At 35.4% G+C, this 16,236-nt stretch overlaps 1 protein-coding gene across 2 annotated transcripts in view; it reads left to right on the plus strand.

The window, feature by feature from the left end:
* Positions 1-16,236, plus strand: part of LOC121876791 (protein Hook homolog 3-like) — a 119,454-nt gene that overhangs the window by 91,716 nt on the left and 11,502 nt on the right. For both annotated transcript variants that reach the window (XM_042382186.1, XM_042382185.1), the window contains exons 13-15: positions 14,180-14,361; positions 14,780-14,985; positions 15,633-15,704. In XM_042382186.1, the coding sequence (XP_042238120.1) occupies positions 14,180-14,361; positions 14,780-14,985; positions 15,633-15,704 (460 nt within the window). The remainder of the gene's footprint in view (positions 1-14,179; positions 14,362-14,779; positions 14,986-15,632; positions 15,705-16,236) is intronic.

Raw genomic sequence — 16,236 nt, forward strand, 5'->3', positions numbered from 1 at the left:
ACTCTGGCATCTCTGGTATATACTCTGGCACCTTAGAATCGGGTATATCCGGAGTATTCCGATGCTTGAGTCCAGTTATCCCATCCATAGTGGAGGAGTGCACGACCCACCACATGACAGATATCCTGCCTGCATTAGCTGGTCATCGAGTGTCTTCGCCTTCAGTGATGCACCACTCCCACCCGGCTCACACGTCTTGCCTTAACTGCTGCTCACCTCATGTGTCCCAGGGAGAAGATAATGGTGAAGTCAGCGGCAAAGAAACTGGAAAAACTCGTTCTATGTCTCCTTTACCCCCTCCACGCCCCCACACTGTATGTTCACTAAACCCTCCATACAAATATAATCATGGAGTGTCGCCAACATCAACAGCATCCCTGCGAAACTTGCCTGTTTCTCGATCTCTCTCACCGCATTCAAATTGTTCATCTGCACCTAATGTACCTCTGTCAACTTTATATCTTCCATCTAATGTGATAGACTTGTCTTTTGTACATACTCAGTCAAGTAAATCTTTATTATCTAAACCGGCGCTAGATGGAACTTTACCTCTTTCCTCGCAGGTGTCCTTAACGACAACACCCACTTATACATCTATGAACCCACTGCCAGTGTCTTCCCCACAAGGTCGTAGGACTGGCTCTGGGTTTCCTCGGTCTTCAATCCCACCAGAATCCCCCACTCCTCATAACTCCCCACGCCTCCCTAATAGCATAAATGCTACTCGTAACAGATCTTGTAAAAATTCATCTTCAACATCTTTACATAATGAGACATCCAGCACTAACATCAAAGAGATTCCAGTTGCACAGAGTATTCTTGTAAGTCAAGCTAATAGTCAAGAGAAGGGGCATAAATCTCTTCAGGAAAAGAACAAGTTGAATGTAGAGAAAGGAAGTAACAAAAATATTTTAGAGAACAGCCCACTGTCATCTGAGTCACGTGCCCCATCACCTCAGAAAACTCGAGTAATACCCCGTGAAAGTTCTCAGATGGTGTCATGTGATAAGATAACCCAGCCACAAGACAAAGATGTAAAAACGTGTCGAGATAATGAGAAGACTTCTTCTACTGTCATACCACCACCTTTCTCTGCTGAAATCAGAAAAACGGAATTAAAACATCTTAGAAGCAGTTTGCCTCAGACTTCCAATCTTTATCCCTCTTCTGTGCAAGACAAAGGGAACATAAAAGAAGAGACATCCTCTTTGACAGTTACGGCCCCTCTCAATAAGATAAACAAAGACTGGAATCCAATGCCAAACCCTCCTGAGAATGTTAGAGTACCTAGTTCTTCATTATTTAAATATCATTCTAGTATGAAGAGCTTAGGTAAAACTTACACTCCCACCTACTCTAGAAAGATTAATAGCAGAGACAATAGACTCTCTCCCAAGAACAGTCTGACCTCAAAGAACAACTCGGCAATAGCCTCCAGTAACCCCAGAGTCTCGGTGCCTCATACGAAGTCTAGTAATCATGTTAAGTTTTCTGAACCTGTTGTAAGCCAAGTAACTCACAGTCGTCATGAAACTATTCCAAATCGCTTCTCTCCAGCTTCCCCCAGAGAGCGGGTGCTTGCACTTCCAAGAGCTACTACAAAAATTGCTGGCGTTAAACCACTTGAGCCTTCTAAAAGCAAGAAGAATGCTCCCGAGGTTACACTACTTACTGACACTCTCTTCACTCGCTTTGAAGTATCATCAAAACCTCAGTACCTGAGACTGAGAAGAGATATAGTGCCATCTACTACTGACACGGACACTGACTTAGAGACTCTAGAGCGAAAGTTAACTTTAGGGATGTATGCAGCTCCTCTGGTAAGTTCAGAATCCTGTACATCAGTTGGTCCTGATGATGGAGACGAGGATCCATCTGCAACAGATTATTGTACAGATAATGCCTCAGACATTGATGAATATAACCCAAATCAGTTCAAAGCTTACAGTGATGATGAAGATCATAATGAACATAGTGTCAGTAATGAAGAAGCTCATAATTTTGTTGAAGGAGAGAATATTGCCCTCACAGGTGATGGAACAGGTGAAGCAGCGTCACTTGTTCGTACGTATAGTTTCTTTCGTAAACAGATTAAGGCTAAAAAACAAAAAAAAATAGCAGCTAAGGAATCCTTACCACCACCTGTCAATGGGGGAGTTGTGAAACCAAAAAACAAAACTGCTAAACACATGGTGGCTGAGACATTTAGTGCTATGTTCACTCTCTGTACACCATAGCAGATGATGGAAACTGGCATTTTATCAATATTTTTGAGGCCAATAAATGGAAGCTTAACACTTACTATCATTCTCATTTATATATTACCATGATAGTATCCATTCATGTTACTGTCCACACATCAATGCATTTGTCTGTCCCCACATAGCATACACAGTTTGGATTTAGTCTGAATTTAATTTAATGATCAAATTATTATGAGCAAACTTGGTGTACCAGCTGTGGATAAATATATAAATACAGTATATAAATGCATCACTGCATCTTCATTTAAAAAACTGCAGTACATTATTGGATAAATGCAGATGTGAATTGATAACATGTGCATTTTACATAAGTTTTCCATTGCTACTGAGGCCTCATAATTTAGGTCTGTAATGTGCAACTAACTTATAACTGAATCTTGCTTTTTATTTGGCACTTAAGTCTCCATGGTTATATTTATATAATGAGATACCTTACCTCCTTTATTTCCATCTCTCCCTATTTTAATCCTCCACTCTTCTAGTCATGGTACTGTCTTAACAGCGGCTCTTAGGTTGTAGCATCAACATTGTTTTCTAAGTGTGGTCACTTAGATTTATGCATTTTATTAAATATAAAGTATAAAATTAGTAAGCCAGGCTTACTACCGCCCATAAAACTAGTCAATATGGTGTGTTTAGGACTTTTACCCTTGTGGTGCTCTGTGCATATTACTAGGTAAGATTTTGAAACTGCAGTATTGTGCCAAACTTAGAATTAATGTTGCATATATGCTCACTATAGGTATATGGCAGCTCCTGTTCATTTTACCTGAGAGAACAATTTTTCTAAAATGCATTTGTGATGTATAAGATACATTAAGTGATCAGCGCTGCTGCCAAGTTAAAAATTATACAGTATAGTATGATAGTGGCAGTCACGATATTTGTGCTGAAACCACACAGAAACATACCTGAAGAATATCATTTAATGTGAGCATGATGCTGCTGAACCACAGGTATTAAAGTTTAAATTTTAGCTTGTGCAATTTATTAATAGTTAGCAGCTTGTATCAGCTTGATCTGTTGTGCTTTCTACATTGCAACTGCCAGCATCAAGTGATGAGGAGATGCACCAGATATTGCTTCCCATTTTATATTAACAAATCATTGTATGGCTGATTCACTAATTGTTTTTTGTACTCTTTAGGTGTGAATATTTTTAAGTTTTAACTGCTATTTCACATGACATGTGAAATTATTTATGAGTTTCATGATTCATCCCATGAAGTTGATTTGTATTTGTGGAGCCATATTGGAGTATCACACAAGTTAAGAATGATGACCGATGTCCCTGTAGTACTGCCTTGGTTTGATGTCTGTTGGCTGCATCCCATCAGTGATGAGTGATGCACAAACCAAGCGCTCCTAATGACCAATTCCATAAGATCCTGATTTTGAGATCTCATATAATTGGTATTTATCAGGGATTATAAAATCCTGGTAGTTTTACTGTGACTAACAGCAAAAAACTTGAAATGAAATGGTCTGCTGAACATTGTCATTACCTAACATAGAGAAATATGTTTTGACAGCCTCTACCTCGGAATCTCACACGAGTCAAAAATCTCTTAGTCGGCTATAATGGAAGAGCAGTGTTCTAGGTACATAAGGATGTCATACCCAATATGTTTTGGGGAGTGGCTCTAACTGATCAAGGAATGCATGGTTAGAAAGAAATTGTATTGATCAGTGGCACTAGCTTATGAAATTTTTAAAAAGTCTTTTTAACTAAAAAATCATCGTGATAATCGAAACAAAGATTTCATGGAGAATTGCATTGAAATTTGGGTCAATCTGCCCATCAGCGTGATCGGCCTTCCCTTAAATTGGATAAAAAACAAAGTAAAACTAAATTTTGTATAATTTACAAAGTTTATCTGTGATAACCAGTTAATTTAGCAGATGACTTGTTAAGACATATCAATTATTACTACCTAAGATTTATTTATATATTAATTTATTTGCTTATGGAGTGACGACCTAAACTTACTGTTGTGCTCACAGTATTGGATCACTACTATTTTATATCTATTTATTTATAGTAATAAGACATATGTACATTTTGTTTGATGATTTATTGTTATTAATCGGTGACAAAAAGACATCTTAATTTAATATTTATAATTAAGAACAAAATTTTAAAGTACTGTGCAATACATACAGTTAAACAATTGTAGAAGTAGACCCACCCAAAGTTACTGAACACTTGTACTAGAATACTGCTGTGTCATTGATAGCATTTGAAAGAGGAGAGGATTTATATATATATATATATATATATATATATATATATATATATATATATATATATATATATATATATATATATATAATATATATATATATATATATATATATATATATATATATATATATATATATTATGTATATATAATATATATATATATATACATTATATATATATAATATACAGTGACCCCTCGTTTAACGAACACCTCGGTTAACGTAATTTTGATTAACGAACTGCCTTCCATAAGGATCTTCAATTCAGTTAACGAAAAAAAATTCGGTTACGAAGTTCTTACGAACCGACCTCATGTTTTCGCTTGCACTGACCGGGCAACCAGCTTTAGTATCAGTCCGCCAATACATTAATCGGTTCTAGGGCTTAAATTCCTTACTATTTTAGTAAATATCAAGAAGTTTATACTATTCAATAATTTTAAAAGTTTAATATTCAATTTTTTAGTCATTTTAACAATTATTGAACATAATTGAAGGTAAAGTGACTAGTTTAATGCGCGGCATCCAGCCTCTTAACACAGCAAACAGGAGTTAGTCTCTCTCTGTTTTCACTGGAGGTAACATCTTGCTTGAGACTCTCTTCAACTAAACGCTTTTTTTCTGTGTTTCCAAGCAAATTATTGGTCATTTTGAAATATATTTTATATATTGACAATATATAATGCAGTGCAGTGTTGATTTAAAGAAAATAATTTTGAATTACACCAGAGAGCTAAAATTTTATGGGTGAAATGGCGCCATGGGGTGACTTCTCTTCCACCCCAATGCCTTCTCTTCTTCCTTCTCCTCCACCCCATTCTAAATCCCATCATCATCATCATCATCCAGGAGCCTTCTACATACACACCTCAAAGTAAGTGAACTTTTCTACCATTTTTGTTGAATTTAGGAAATTTTCGGTGAGCTGGAACCAATTACCCAAAAACCCATTGAAACAATGGTTTGTTAACGAACTTTTCGGTTAGGACGACCTTCTGGAGCAGTTGAGTTCGTTAACGGAGGATCACTATATATATATATATATATATATATATATATATATATATATACATTATATATATATATATATATATATATATATATATATATATATATATATATATATATATATATATATATATATATATATATATATATATATATATATATATATATATATATATATATATATATTGTATATATGATTATTTTCTGGAATGTGCTTTCAGTTTTGAGTGTGTAATTGCCTGCCATTTAATGCATGATTGTCAGTTGTTGCATGTGAACTACAAACTACCCCTACCTCACCTACCAGCACATTTTAAAGCTCTCATTCCAGTCACATGATATCTAGCTTTTCTTGCTCTTGCAAAGCTGCAGTGAAGAAAACAAACAAACATAAAATAAGATATTTGTGGAGTACACTTCCTTAGTGGTGCATAGGCCAGGGTCTCCAGGAGGGGGTAGAGCCACAGTAGTTAAAGGGATGGTCTTATCAGTTAGTCATCCATCTTGGATTAATTATTCACAAAAATATAATGATTTGATTTAATATCAGAAGCACCTTTAATTGATGGTTAATGCAAGACAAATATAAAAAAGTGTGTATTTTAATTGATTGAAAGTTACATTGTAAAATACTGCATGATATGAAAAATATGAATGCACACATCTCTGGGTTAATCCATCATGAGACATTAAGGATATACAGTACTTGAACCCCAAAATTTAAATGTGACAATTTAAGGTTTATTGTTTGTTGCACGAGTGAAGTGATAGAAGTCATGGTCCCTTTGTAACAACACCTTCTTGGCTGAGACAGATCCTCACATAAGAGCCATCCAGTGTCCTCATAATCTGTCTCTCTACTCCATCATGAAGGGCTTCTGCTAACACCAAAGTGAAGTGACACAGGGTTAGTCCTACCATATGCCTCAGAGTATGATGCAGTTTTACTGATAGTTGCTTGTAAAAACTGTATTCCTGTGTCTTGAGTAGAAAAGAAAGTTGTTTATTATACAGACCATAAAATATTATTGTACTTTATTATAAGGTCATGAAATTAATACACAGAAAACAAAATATTGTCCAATTTAGCTTATCATAATAAAAATCAACTGAATACACTTGATAAATTAGACAAACACTTTACTGGGTCATATTCAGGGGTTTGTTGTGGATGTCCAAATAGATAATCCAGAACCCCAGGTGTGCGAGGTTACAGGTGGGAACTTGTAGATATACTGAACAGCCTGTCAGTCACCAGAGCAGAGTGTATATTACTTGATATAATAATTTCAGCCCAGTGTATTAAAAGTACTGTACACTTAATGCAGTGCTGAAAATTTTTTATTACTTGAAGATTGAGTAAATATCTTGTTGCTTGGATCAAATGTTGTGTGGACCAATTAGGATGTGATGATATATATATATATATATATATATATATATATATATATATATATATATATATATATATATATATATATATATATATAAAATATTGTGTTTGGTTATGCTGGCATTACATTTTACAGTTGATGTAAATGGGTCAATAACACATCTGATTATTTTACCAAACGCAGAATCCATAAATCCATTAAGCGCAGTTCAGTTAATTAGTTATTATGGAATAAACCATTAATAGTGAATTTAAAGGATGGAAGTTGTAAGTAATTTTTATGTACGTTAAATAAACCACAGGGATTTATATACATCTAGTAGTGTAGCTACAGATAAATTCTACATACAGTACAAACACATTTGAGATATTTGTGTAGTTAGCTGGAGAGAAGGTAGATTATGGTAGAGGGATCATGAGTCAGTGTGTAGAGTGTGATGTAGCACTGCAAGCCCTAGCAATCCTGTTCCTCTGTTGCTGAGAAGCATCCTCAGTTTTCCTTTGCAGAAAACTGAGCAATTGCTCCTGTAAGTGTAAGTGGTAGAGGTGAGGGATAGTTTGTGGTATTCTCAACTTCTGAGTATGCATTATTTTACAGCATTTTTATATAAATCTTTTTTAAGTTAATTTTGATCATGTATAGAATATCAAAATACAATTTGCTAATTGTGAGTTTATCTGAGTTGTTTTATTTCGTTATACCCTTCTTTGGGTTGCTTGGGCTTGATTGCTTGCACACTACTATTACCTTTGAGATAGTTCCTTGTGCTCTCTCTCTCTCTCACTATAACCTCTGCCTCACTAACACATGCCACTCGTCTGCTTTTAATTCTGTACTAATATTACGGTAGTTATTTTAAGTAAAGTGATGTAAGTTGTAAGATATGTTTAGTTAGGCTGCACAAAATTGTTTTTGTTATATGGTATTGAGTTACTTGATAATATTGAGACAGTCTCTGACCTTATGTTAAGAAACTTTGATTTTTGAAATCAGTTGCACTTGGTCTGAAATATCTGCTGTATAATTTTATTATACTGTACAGCATTGAGTTTTACATTTCTATGTTCACTATTGCTATGATACCTAGCAGGACTTATTAATTGTCAAGGATGTAAGTTTGATTTTAACATGGCTAACTAACCTCTGTGATGCTCATTCATTTTAAGAGGTGTACAGTTAGTGATGGTCCTTCACCTGACTGGCTGGCCATCTGTAAACTTACTATAAGAAGGACCATTGCCAGGTTGTTTTAGCAGCATATTTAAAGCCTTATCTTTGATCCGGGAAAGCAGATAAATTATTTGTTTGTGGTCTGTGGTATCCTCTGATAACAAAACTATCTACTTGTCTGTAACTTACTTCTTGTTTCACCTAGAGCTTGAGGGATTGCAAATACAGTATAGAATTCTTCTTATTAACTTCAGCCACCAGTCATCTTCACATTTCTAGTGGTAAATTTTCTGAAGTAACAATTAACAAAGTGCTACACTCTGGTTGGGCTGTCATATACCATAGCTCTATTTGCTTGTATTGAAAAACAAGAATGTATGGCAAGTATAATTGAACAGGAACTCTTTATAAATTGGGTCTTCCATAACTTCCTGTACATGATTCAGTTACAGTATTTGACACATATAAAGAAAGTTGATTTATTTGTAGTGCTGCTTCCTGTCTTTCTTGCAAGTCTATTAAGATCTTTTTGGGGGGTAAGTAGCTGGGTGATTCTTCCTCCCAGTGGAAAACAGACAATTTTATGATCTTGTAGAATTAAAATTTGTTAACCACTTAGGTATGAGATCCCCTCTGTGCTGAATAAAATTGTTTGGCATTGGCCAAGTATAATATTAAAAATGGTGTCCCTGTAGTGATGAGGTTAAGGGTATTTTGTATTACTCGGTAAAAAATATATACAGTGTATGTATGTATGTATATATATATATATTTATATACATATATATATATATATATATATATATATATATATATATATATATATATATATATATATATATATATATATATATATATATATATATATATATATATATATATATATATATATATATATATTGAAAGGCCATACAGTATAGTATATTTAGTGCAAAGTTTCATCCCTTGAATCACTGGAAGAAAGGAAAATATTCATGCACAATCATTACATTGGAGCTGGGAATCATATCTCTTTCATTAGAATGTAGAATTTTCTCCAAGACCCGTTAACCTGAGGTACTGGTACTACCGGTTTACCAAATTAGATAAGGAAGGTGCTACCGTATACGTACTGTTGTACAAAAGATACTGTATCCCTTATTATACTGAAAGTGGGAAAAACAATTTATAATGCGAGATTGAGAGAGTATGTATGTGAGGAGCATGTTGATGTGTTCTGACTATGGTGTTATGTATTAGCAAAAGTTTATGTGGATCTGGAAATTTTACCTTGGAATTTCCTTGTATCACTTCTTACTTTTGTAAGAAGAACCTCACTGTTGTATGGTTTTATCTCTTTGATGGCCTTATTTTGTGTGACTCAAACATTTGGGAAGAACCTCTGTACCTCGGGTTAATGCAAATTTTTAACTGGGTAATTAAGCAGTCAATAAACTCACCATTTTGAAAATTATTCCGATTAATGGTGGTGGTCATAACTTGTAATAATAAATACTGTAGAGACAGTCCTTGATTTACAAAAGAGTTCTGTCCCTGAAAACTTTCATCAATTATTATTTTTTGTCAATCAGAGCCCATTTTCTCATAGCTTCCCGTTACGTATACTGTACTGTATACCGTATGTAGGCTAAGATATGTTCCTACAAAAAAGTCTTAAAATACTACAGTACTGTATGCAGTACTGTGCAATAATAATCTTATGATTATGGGAAATCATAGTGCTTGAAACTTACCGAGAAACTGCAACACTACTTGTGATGCAGTGTAAGACTATGAGGCCCAGCCATAACATATAGCTTAAGATGTTTTGCTTTCACTGGATCATTTTTGATGACATCACTCTTAAGATAGTAAACACATCACCATTCCCTCAGTGAAAATATCTTGAGTAAGCATCTTGCCACTGCTTCATCTAGTCACCTTGTGAGCCATGGTAACTAAAACATAACATGCATATTTTTTAGTTTAGTTAACCAATCTCAATACAGTGCAGTCCCGTACAGTACTGTACGTATGTTGTATTTAGTTTAAATGTCTTTAAAAATTGACCAGGTCTGGTACAGGAAGCCCTGAGATGCCTGTGTCAGCACCTTAGCAGCTTCCAAGGCTGGAAACAAAATAGCAACAGCAAATATTTTAACTTCAGATTTTTCTTACGTAAATCCACAACTGGGACAAGAAAAAAATCCGAAATCTGGATTTTTGTCAACTGGATCTTAATAAATTGGGGACTGCCTGTATACAGTACTGTATAATATAATAACAAAGAAATTGCCTATCTATAAATATAAAAGGATGTGTCTGTCTGTCTGTGAGTGTGTATGTCTGTCTTTTCCAGCCAATGCTCCAAAATGGATCTGAAACTTTTCACACGTTACATTGGTCCCAAGGTTGTGCACCTTGGTATCACTATTGACCACGGACCCCCGGGTGGTCCAGACAAGAACAAAAAATCATCCCCAACTGAGATATTACTAAGGCAATTGTGGGAGATGGTTACTCGTGTCATAGAGGGTAAACTGTGACGGTCAATTTTATACAGTACAGTACAGGTACATATATTCCTAATCCAAATGAAGCCGGGCCATTTTGCTAGTAATATAATAAAATAGGGAGGTGGTTTTCTATACCACAAGAACCAACCTAATCAGATGGAGACATCTGGTTATGTCATGTTTTTTATTAACATCTGGGAAATAGCTTATTAAGTGTATGAGATAAGGGGGGTTGTGTGGTAGTGTTAGGAGGGTTTAAGAATAAGATAAAAATGTCTTGGAGAACAATAGATATCAAATAAGAATCTCAGAGAGACATAGGTATCAAAGTTCAGGTGTGAGCCCCAGTCTGGGTGTTGTCACCATGGACGGACAAGGATGTTACCTCACACGTCCTACTGTTCCCTTTATACACAACAAAGGTAAACCACAGACTTTGGACATTGCAAAACAGTAGAATTGCATGCTGTCACAAAATACTTTTCAGAATTCATAGGAACATTCTCAGATGTCTCAATATTTGACAGGTTCCAGTTCACCCATGCAAATAATAATCTTGAGCTCTTGTTTACATAGATACATGATATTACTCACTTGTTTTATGTTTAGGGACATGATTATAAATGTTTCCAGAAGCTTGATCATAAGAGACAGAAGAGACTAACTTAGTTGTGCAGCAACATGTTAGAGATATAGCATAAGACTTTCCTAAACCACATTTTACCATGAGATTTTTATATATTTTTTTCAATGTGATTACTAATAGAGTGACAATGAAGTAAACCTCAATTATTTTCAAAGTTTTTAATGCATTACAAATTGATGAAAAAGGTGGTGAATTCTCCTGGTAGATTATGAGAATAGAAATCAGGTTGAAATGCTCTGTGTCCCTGGATGAAACATGATCCTACACCCTTAGAGTAGCTACTGTAGTTATGACATTCTTGACAGGGATGCTTTAATTTGATTTATCAACCATGGCATTATTCTTATATCAGTACAGTACAGTGCTGGCTTCAGAATCCTTTACAAATATGGATGGCTGTTTTACAGTTTAATAATAATTATGTACTGTACCTGTACTATACCTTATGAACTGATGTTCTGATAGTTTGATAGTACAGTAATGATACAGAAGCATAAATTTATCCAAACATAATTTATCTGTATTACTTCAGGGCATGTCTTGCCTCATGCGTTTAAAAGCGTTTGACGCATGCAGAATGTTCATCACTGTTTTATGGCCATTTTCCACGTTCAGTAGAAAACATGGTTATTAATGATCTACACATAGTTTACAGCAATGTTGAAGACATAACAATTCTCAGAACAGTTGCTGAAGAATTCTACATCTATGTTTGGTTATTCTTGAGACAATTGTCAGTTTTTTGCATAAGAAACAGAACTGTAAAAAACGAAGGTTGCACAAGGGAAATTATTGAAGTAGGGCTTCAGGAGAAGGAATATAAAAGTAGCAAATAAGACAATCAGTACAAAAAGAAGCAGTCTGGTATTCTTTGTAAGACATTGTGAAGTTTGAGGTTGTCTAAATATTGGTAAAGCTTATGATAAGACAACCCAGCTTCATATGAATGTGAAGGTAATGGACTTAAGATATTTGGTAACAACATTAGTTCCTTCCAGAAATCTATAGTTGAAGTTATGTTGAATGATTGTCTGTGTTGTGGGAATGTTGGGCAGGTGGTGAGTAGGTGGGCTGTAGTGTGTGGGGCAGTCTTGTATGGAAGGAATGGATTTGGGGTTAGTTGGATGTTGGGCAGTATTGACCTTGAGAAAAGGGTGGTCTCCTTAACATAGTCTGGTGAAATATACAGTACTCTTATTTCCTTAAGGAAACTTATCTGTAAATGTGGACTTCTGGTGGAGGTATATCTAGTATGCTGTTTAGTTGCAGTCTTAGGAGGGAGGTTGCTAAGTGGTTATGTTGGGAGGTGTAGATAAGATACTGTTGAGAATATGGGAGTAGTGTTAAGCTGTTGTGTATGTTTTGCCTGTGAGACAAAGGGTGATTTAATGTGAAATCACATAAGCACATGGGAAGTTGTGCCAAGACTATTCAGTGTGTGGTCTTTATGTGAAGATGGTCTTGTGTGGAGTTTATTCTTGTTTTGGGAAGTATGTGGCTAATGTTTGAACTGGCTCACATTAGAGAAGTTTATTGTGGTGTAGATAAATTTTCAGTTAGTGGTTTTGTTTATTACATTAAGCTGGTGTTTGCGAGTGTTTACTGTGGAGAATATATTGGGCTTTTGTGGTGATAAAATGTTGTGTAAATGTCCACTGAGATGCCCAGGATTTTTGGATGCATTTCTCACGACTTGACAGATGAATAATGTGGCATGTAGATGAACTAGACTCATATCTGTTGGGTTTGAGGAGTATTAGAGGAGATGTTAAGGGTAATACAGTACTGTCATGCAATTTGGAGTGAGACTTTGTTGTAGTATATGTGCATGTCCTGTTGAAGTTTGTTTATGGTTCTCAGAGTTTCAGTATGTTGAGAGGCTGTAATTGGGTCACCTGTGTACATTGGTTCTCAAAAAAAAATATTATTATTTATTTTGTGGTCTTAGGCTTTCTAAAAAATCCAGTTTTGTTGTTTTCATTTGTTGATTTAATTTGGGAATTGTTGAGGTTAGTGATGCCTGCTGTGTCTGCTGGTGTCAGGTGTGTGTGTTTTGTTATGAGGTTAGTGATGCCTGCTGTGTCTGCTGGTGTCAGGTGTGTGTGTTTTGTTATGAGGTTAGTGATGCCTGCTGTGTCTGCTGGTGTCAGGTGTGTGTGTTTTATGAGAAGTTTCTTTGCTTGTTCATTTTGTGGAGTTAGGATGTGAGTTACTTGCTTCTATTATTGTGTTGTTGAATTTGCTGTTGCTGCATCTTAAAATGGCAAATCCACTGTATTAGATTTTTAATGAGCACCCTATTATCATCTGTCATTGTCTAAATCTGGTTACGGAGTTAATGGTCGCTCGTAAGTAGTACAGTAGGGTGTCTCCTATTTTTTAATCTGCACGACCTCTGATCAATGTGGCACAAGATAAGCATATTTTCCAATAAAACTGGATTGTCAGAACATTAAGGTCAGTTTTCAAGAATTTTATATGTTTATGTTGGAACTGCATCACCAAGGCCGACCCTATGGCCTCAAAGTTGCAAAGGTGAGGATATGCAGACTGAAATGAGCAGCTAGTGACTGCAACAGGTAAGTAAATATAAAGTTTTGCTTTTTGTATTGAGATAATAATGTCAAAGACTAGAAAACATTATAGATGATAAATTAATGGACAATGGTGCATGGGAAGATAACTAATCAGAAGGTTGATGGCTGTCTGAACACACGTAGGTTGATGACGGTAAAGGAGCTGCTTCTTCACCCAACTGTTTCTTTTGGTTAAAAAAAAAGAATAATAATTATTGCAATAGGTGCACTTATGGTAGGGACACATTTTTTGCAAGAATTGTTACTGATGTAAATTATTGGCTTCAATTTCGTGCATAATTCGTGCAACTGCAGTAAGCATTTTGAAGGAAGAGAGACATTGTAAGAAATATGATATAACTTGTTAACTTGAACCTGGCAGACAACTGAATCACCGCATCATGGAGCTAGAGAGTGAGGTAGAGGAGGCCAAAGCTGCTGCAGCTGTAGCAACACCAATGGCAATGGCTGTAGCTTCCAGGACCTTTGATGGCTCCTCTGTTAGGCCAACTAGTGGTGAGTCCAGGAGGATAGCTGAGCTGGAGAGGAAGTTAGCTGAACAAAGTAAGTTATTTTGTTGTACCTGTCCTTTTATATGTGCTTCTGGTTACTTACTGTCCAAGTTACACAAACATTCATTAAATAATTCATCTCCCTACATGGACAACATATTCTGTGTTAGTTGGATTTACTCCACCATACAAAAGGTACAATTCTACATCAGAGCTCTGTAAAGCATTAACTTTCATGATCAAAAAATATTCTCCTATTTTAACTAATGATTTTTGCCTTGTATTTCTTCACTGATTTTACTCACTTCATTTGCATTAAAGAATACCATCAGCACTCTTGGCTCATGACTATTACATTCTATTTGTTAAGTTACACCTTTGTTTAGATCCTTAAGTATTTCTTAACCTAAATATAACTTATGATCATTCCCACTCATTAATTTATTACATAAACTACGGCATTATTTCAGCTGAAAAGGTGTGTTCGCTTGAGGAGAGTCTGTCGAAGAAGGAGAATGAAATGGGGGCCATGGAGGAGCGTTACAAGAAATACCTTGGTAAAGCGAAGTCAGTCATCAAGACACTTGACCCAAAGCACAACCCAGCACTTGTTCCTGACGTCTCCAATCTCAGGTCAACTATCTATGAGAAAGAACGAATCATTGAAAACTTAGAGGTAATATAATGGATGAAATACAGTAATTTAAAAATAATAGCTAGTTAGTGAAGCAATAAAAGATGTTGATAAATGATTTTTAAATTTATGATTTTCGCCATTTTGGGTGGTTAAGGTAAACACACAGCATGTACCAACTGAAAGGATATTTTGTAGACTGAATGAAACAGAATACTCCAAAATATAAGTTATTACAGACATGAATTATCTGAGGGCTGCATTTGGTATTAACAAATGAAGGGGGTGAGAGTGTGGAAAGTTATGGAAAATTGGAAATGGCAGGGAAGACAGTGAGTGTAAGTTATGGAGTGGTGGAAAAGGTGTTTGACTTAGATGGTGCGGGACATGGAGGAAGAATACAGAAGGAGAAGATGCTAAAGAGGGTGTAGAGTGACAGTGTAAGCAAAGCTGTTAGTTGGGTGGAGAGGGACACCACCTGTATCATGGGAGGTAAAGATTGAACAACACATAAGGGTGAACAAAGGAGACTTACTGTGATGGGGCAGCCTGTTGTTATCTCTGCCACCCCCCTTCCCCATTATGTAGTTCCCTGTGAGATTAAAGTATCTTAGACCAGACAGCTAACTTTAAATTCTTTGTTTAGTGGCGTATGTTACGTATTAAGCTATGTATTTGTTCTATTACAGCGTGAGTCAGAGAAATCCAAGATGGTCCGTGACATGGAAGAAAAGCTAATCACCACAGCCTTCTATAATTTTGTAAGTTATTTTTAAAAGTGTATGGGAAACTTTTACTAATTTAAAATAATGCCTTGCCTATTTTATATTCTGAAATCACCTAAGCTCTAATTTATCCATATTATTGCATCTTCCTTAGGTTAACATATGGGGTGTTTTCTTTTTCCTATCCAGGGAATATAAAGTAGCCCAAATGTAGTTAGAGATACTGTACCTTAACCCAATTGGAGACTTGAGTTTAGCCTTGTAGTCAGGTACAGTAGGTCTAGTGTGTAGTACAAAGTTTGTATCTATTGTACTAGAGTCCCACACTAAAGCTAACAAGTCTCACCTCATAGTTCATGTTCAAATATTGCCAAAATTGTGACCTCATTTTTTACATTATTTCTAGTTGACTTATACAAGAATCAGTGACAAATGTAATAATTTTCACACCAAAGTTGACTCCTTAACTTATTTTGGTTCAACTTTTTCTCAAGTACAAGTATATACAGTATGGTGACTTGCTTTTAATTTTATACTTTATGCTACGTTCAACATAAAAAAAAAGATT

This window comes from Homarus americanus, unplaced genomic scaffold (genome assembly GCF_018991925.1).
Source record: "Homarus americanus isolate GMGI-L3 unplaced genomic scaffold, GMGI_Hamer_2.0 scaffold50281, whole genome shotgun sequence".
NCBI lineage: Eukaryota > Metazoa > Arthropoda > Malacostraca > Decapoda > Nephropidae > Homarus > Homarus americanus.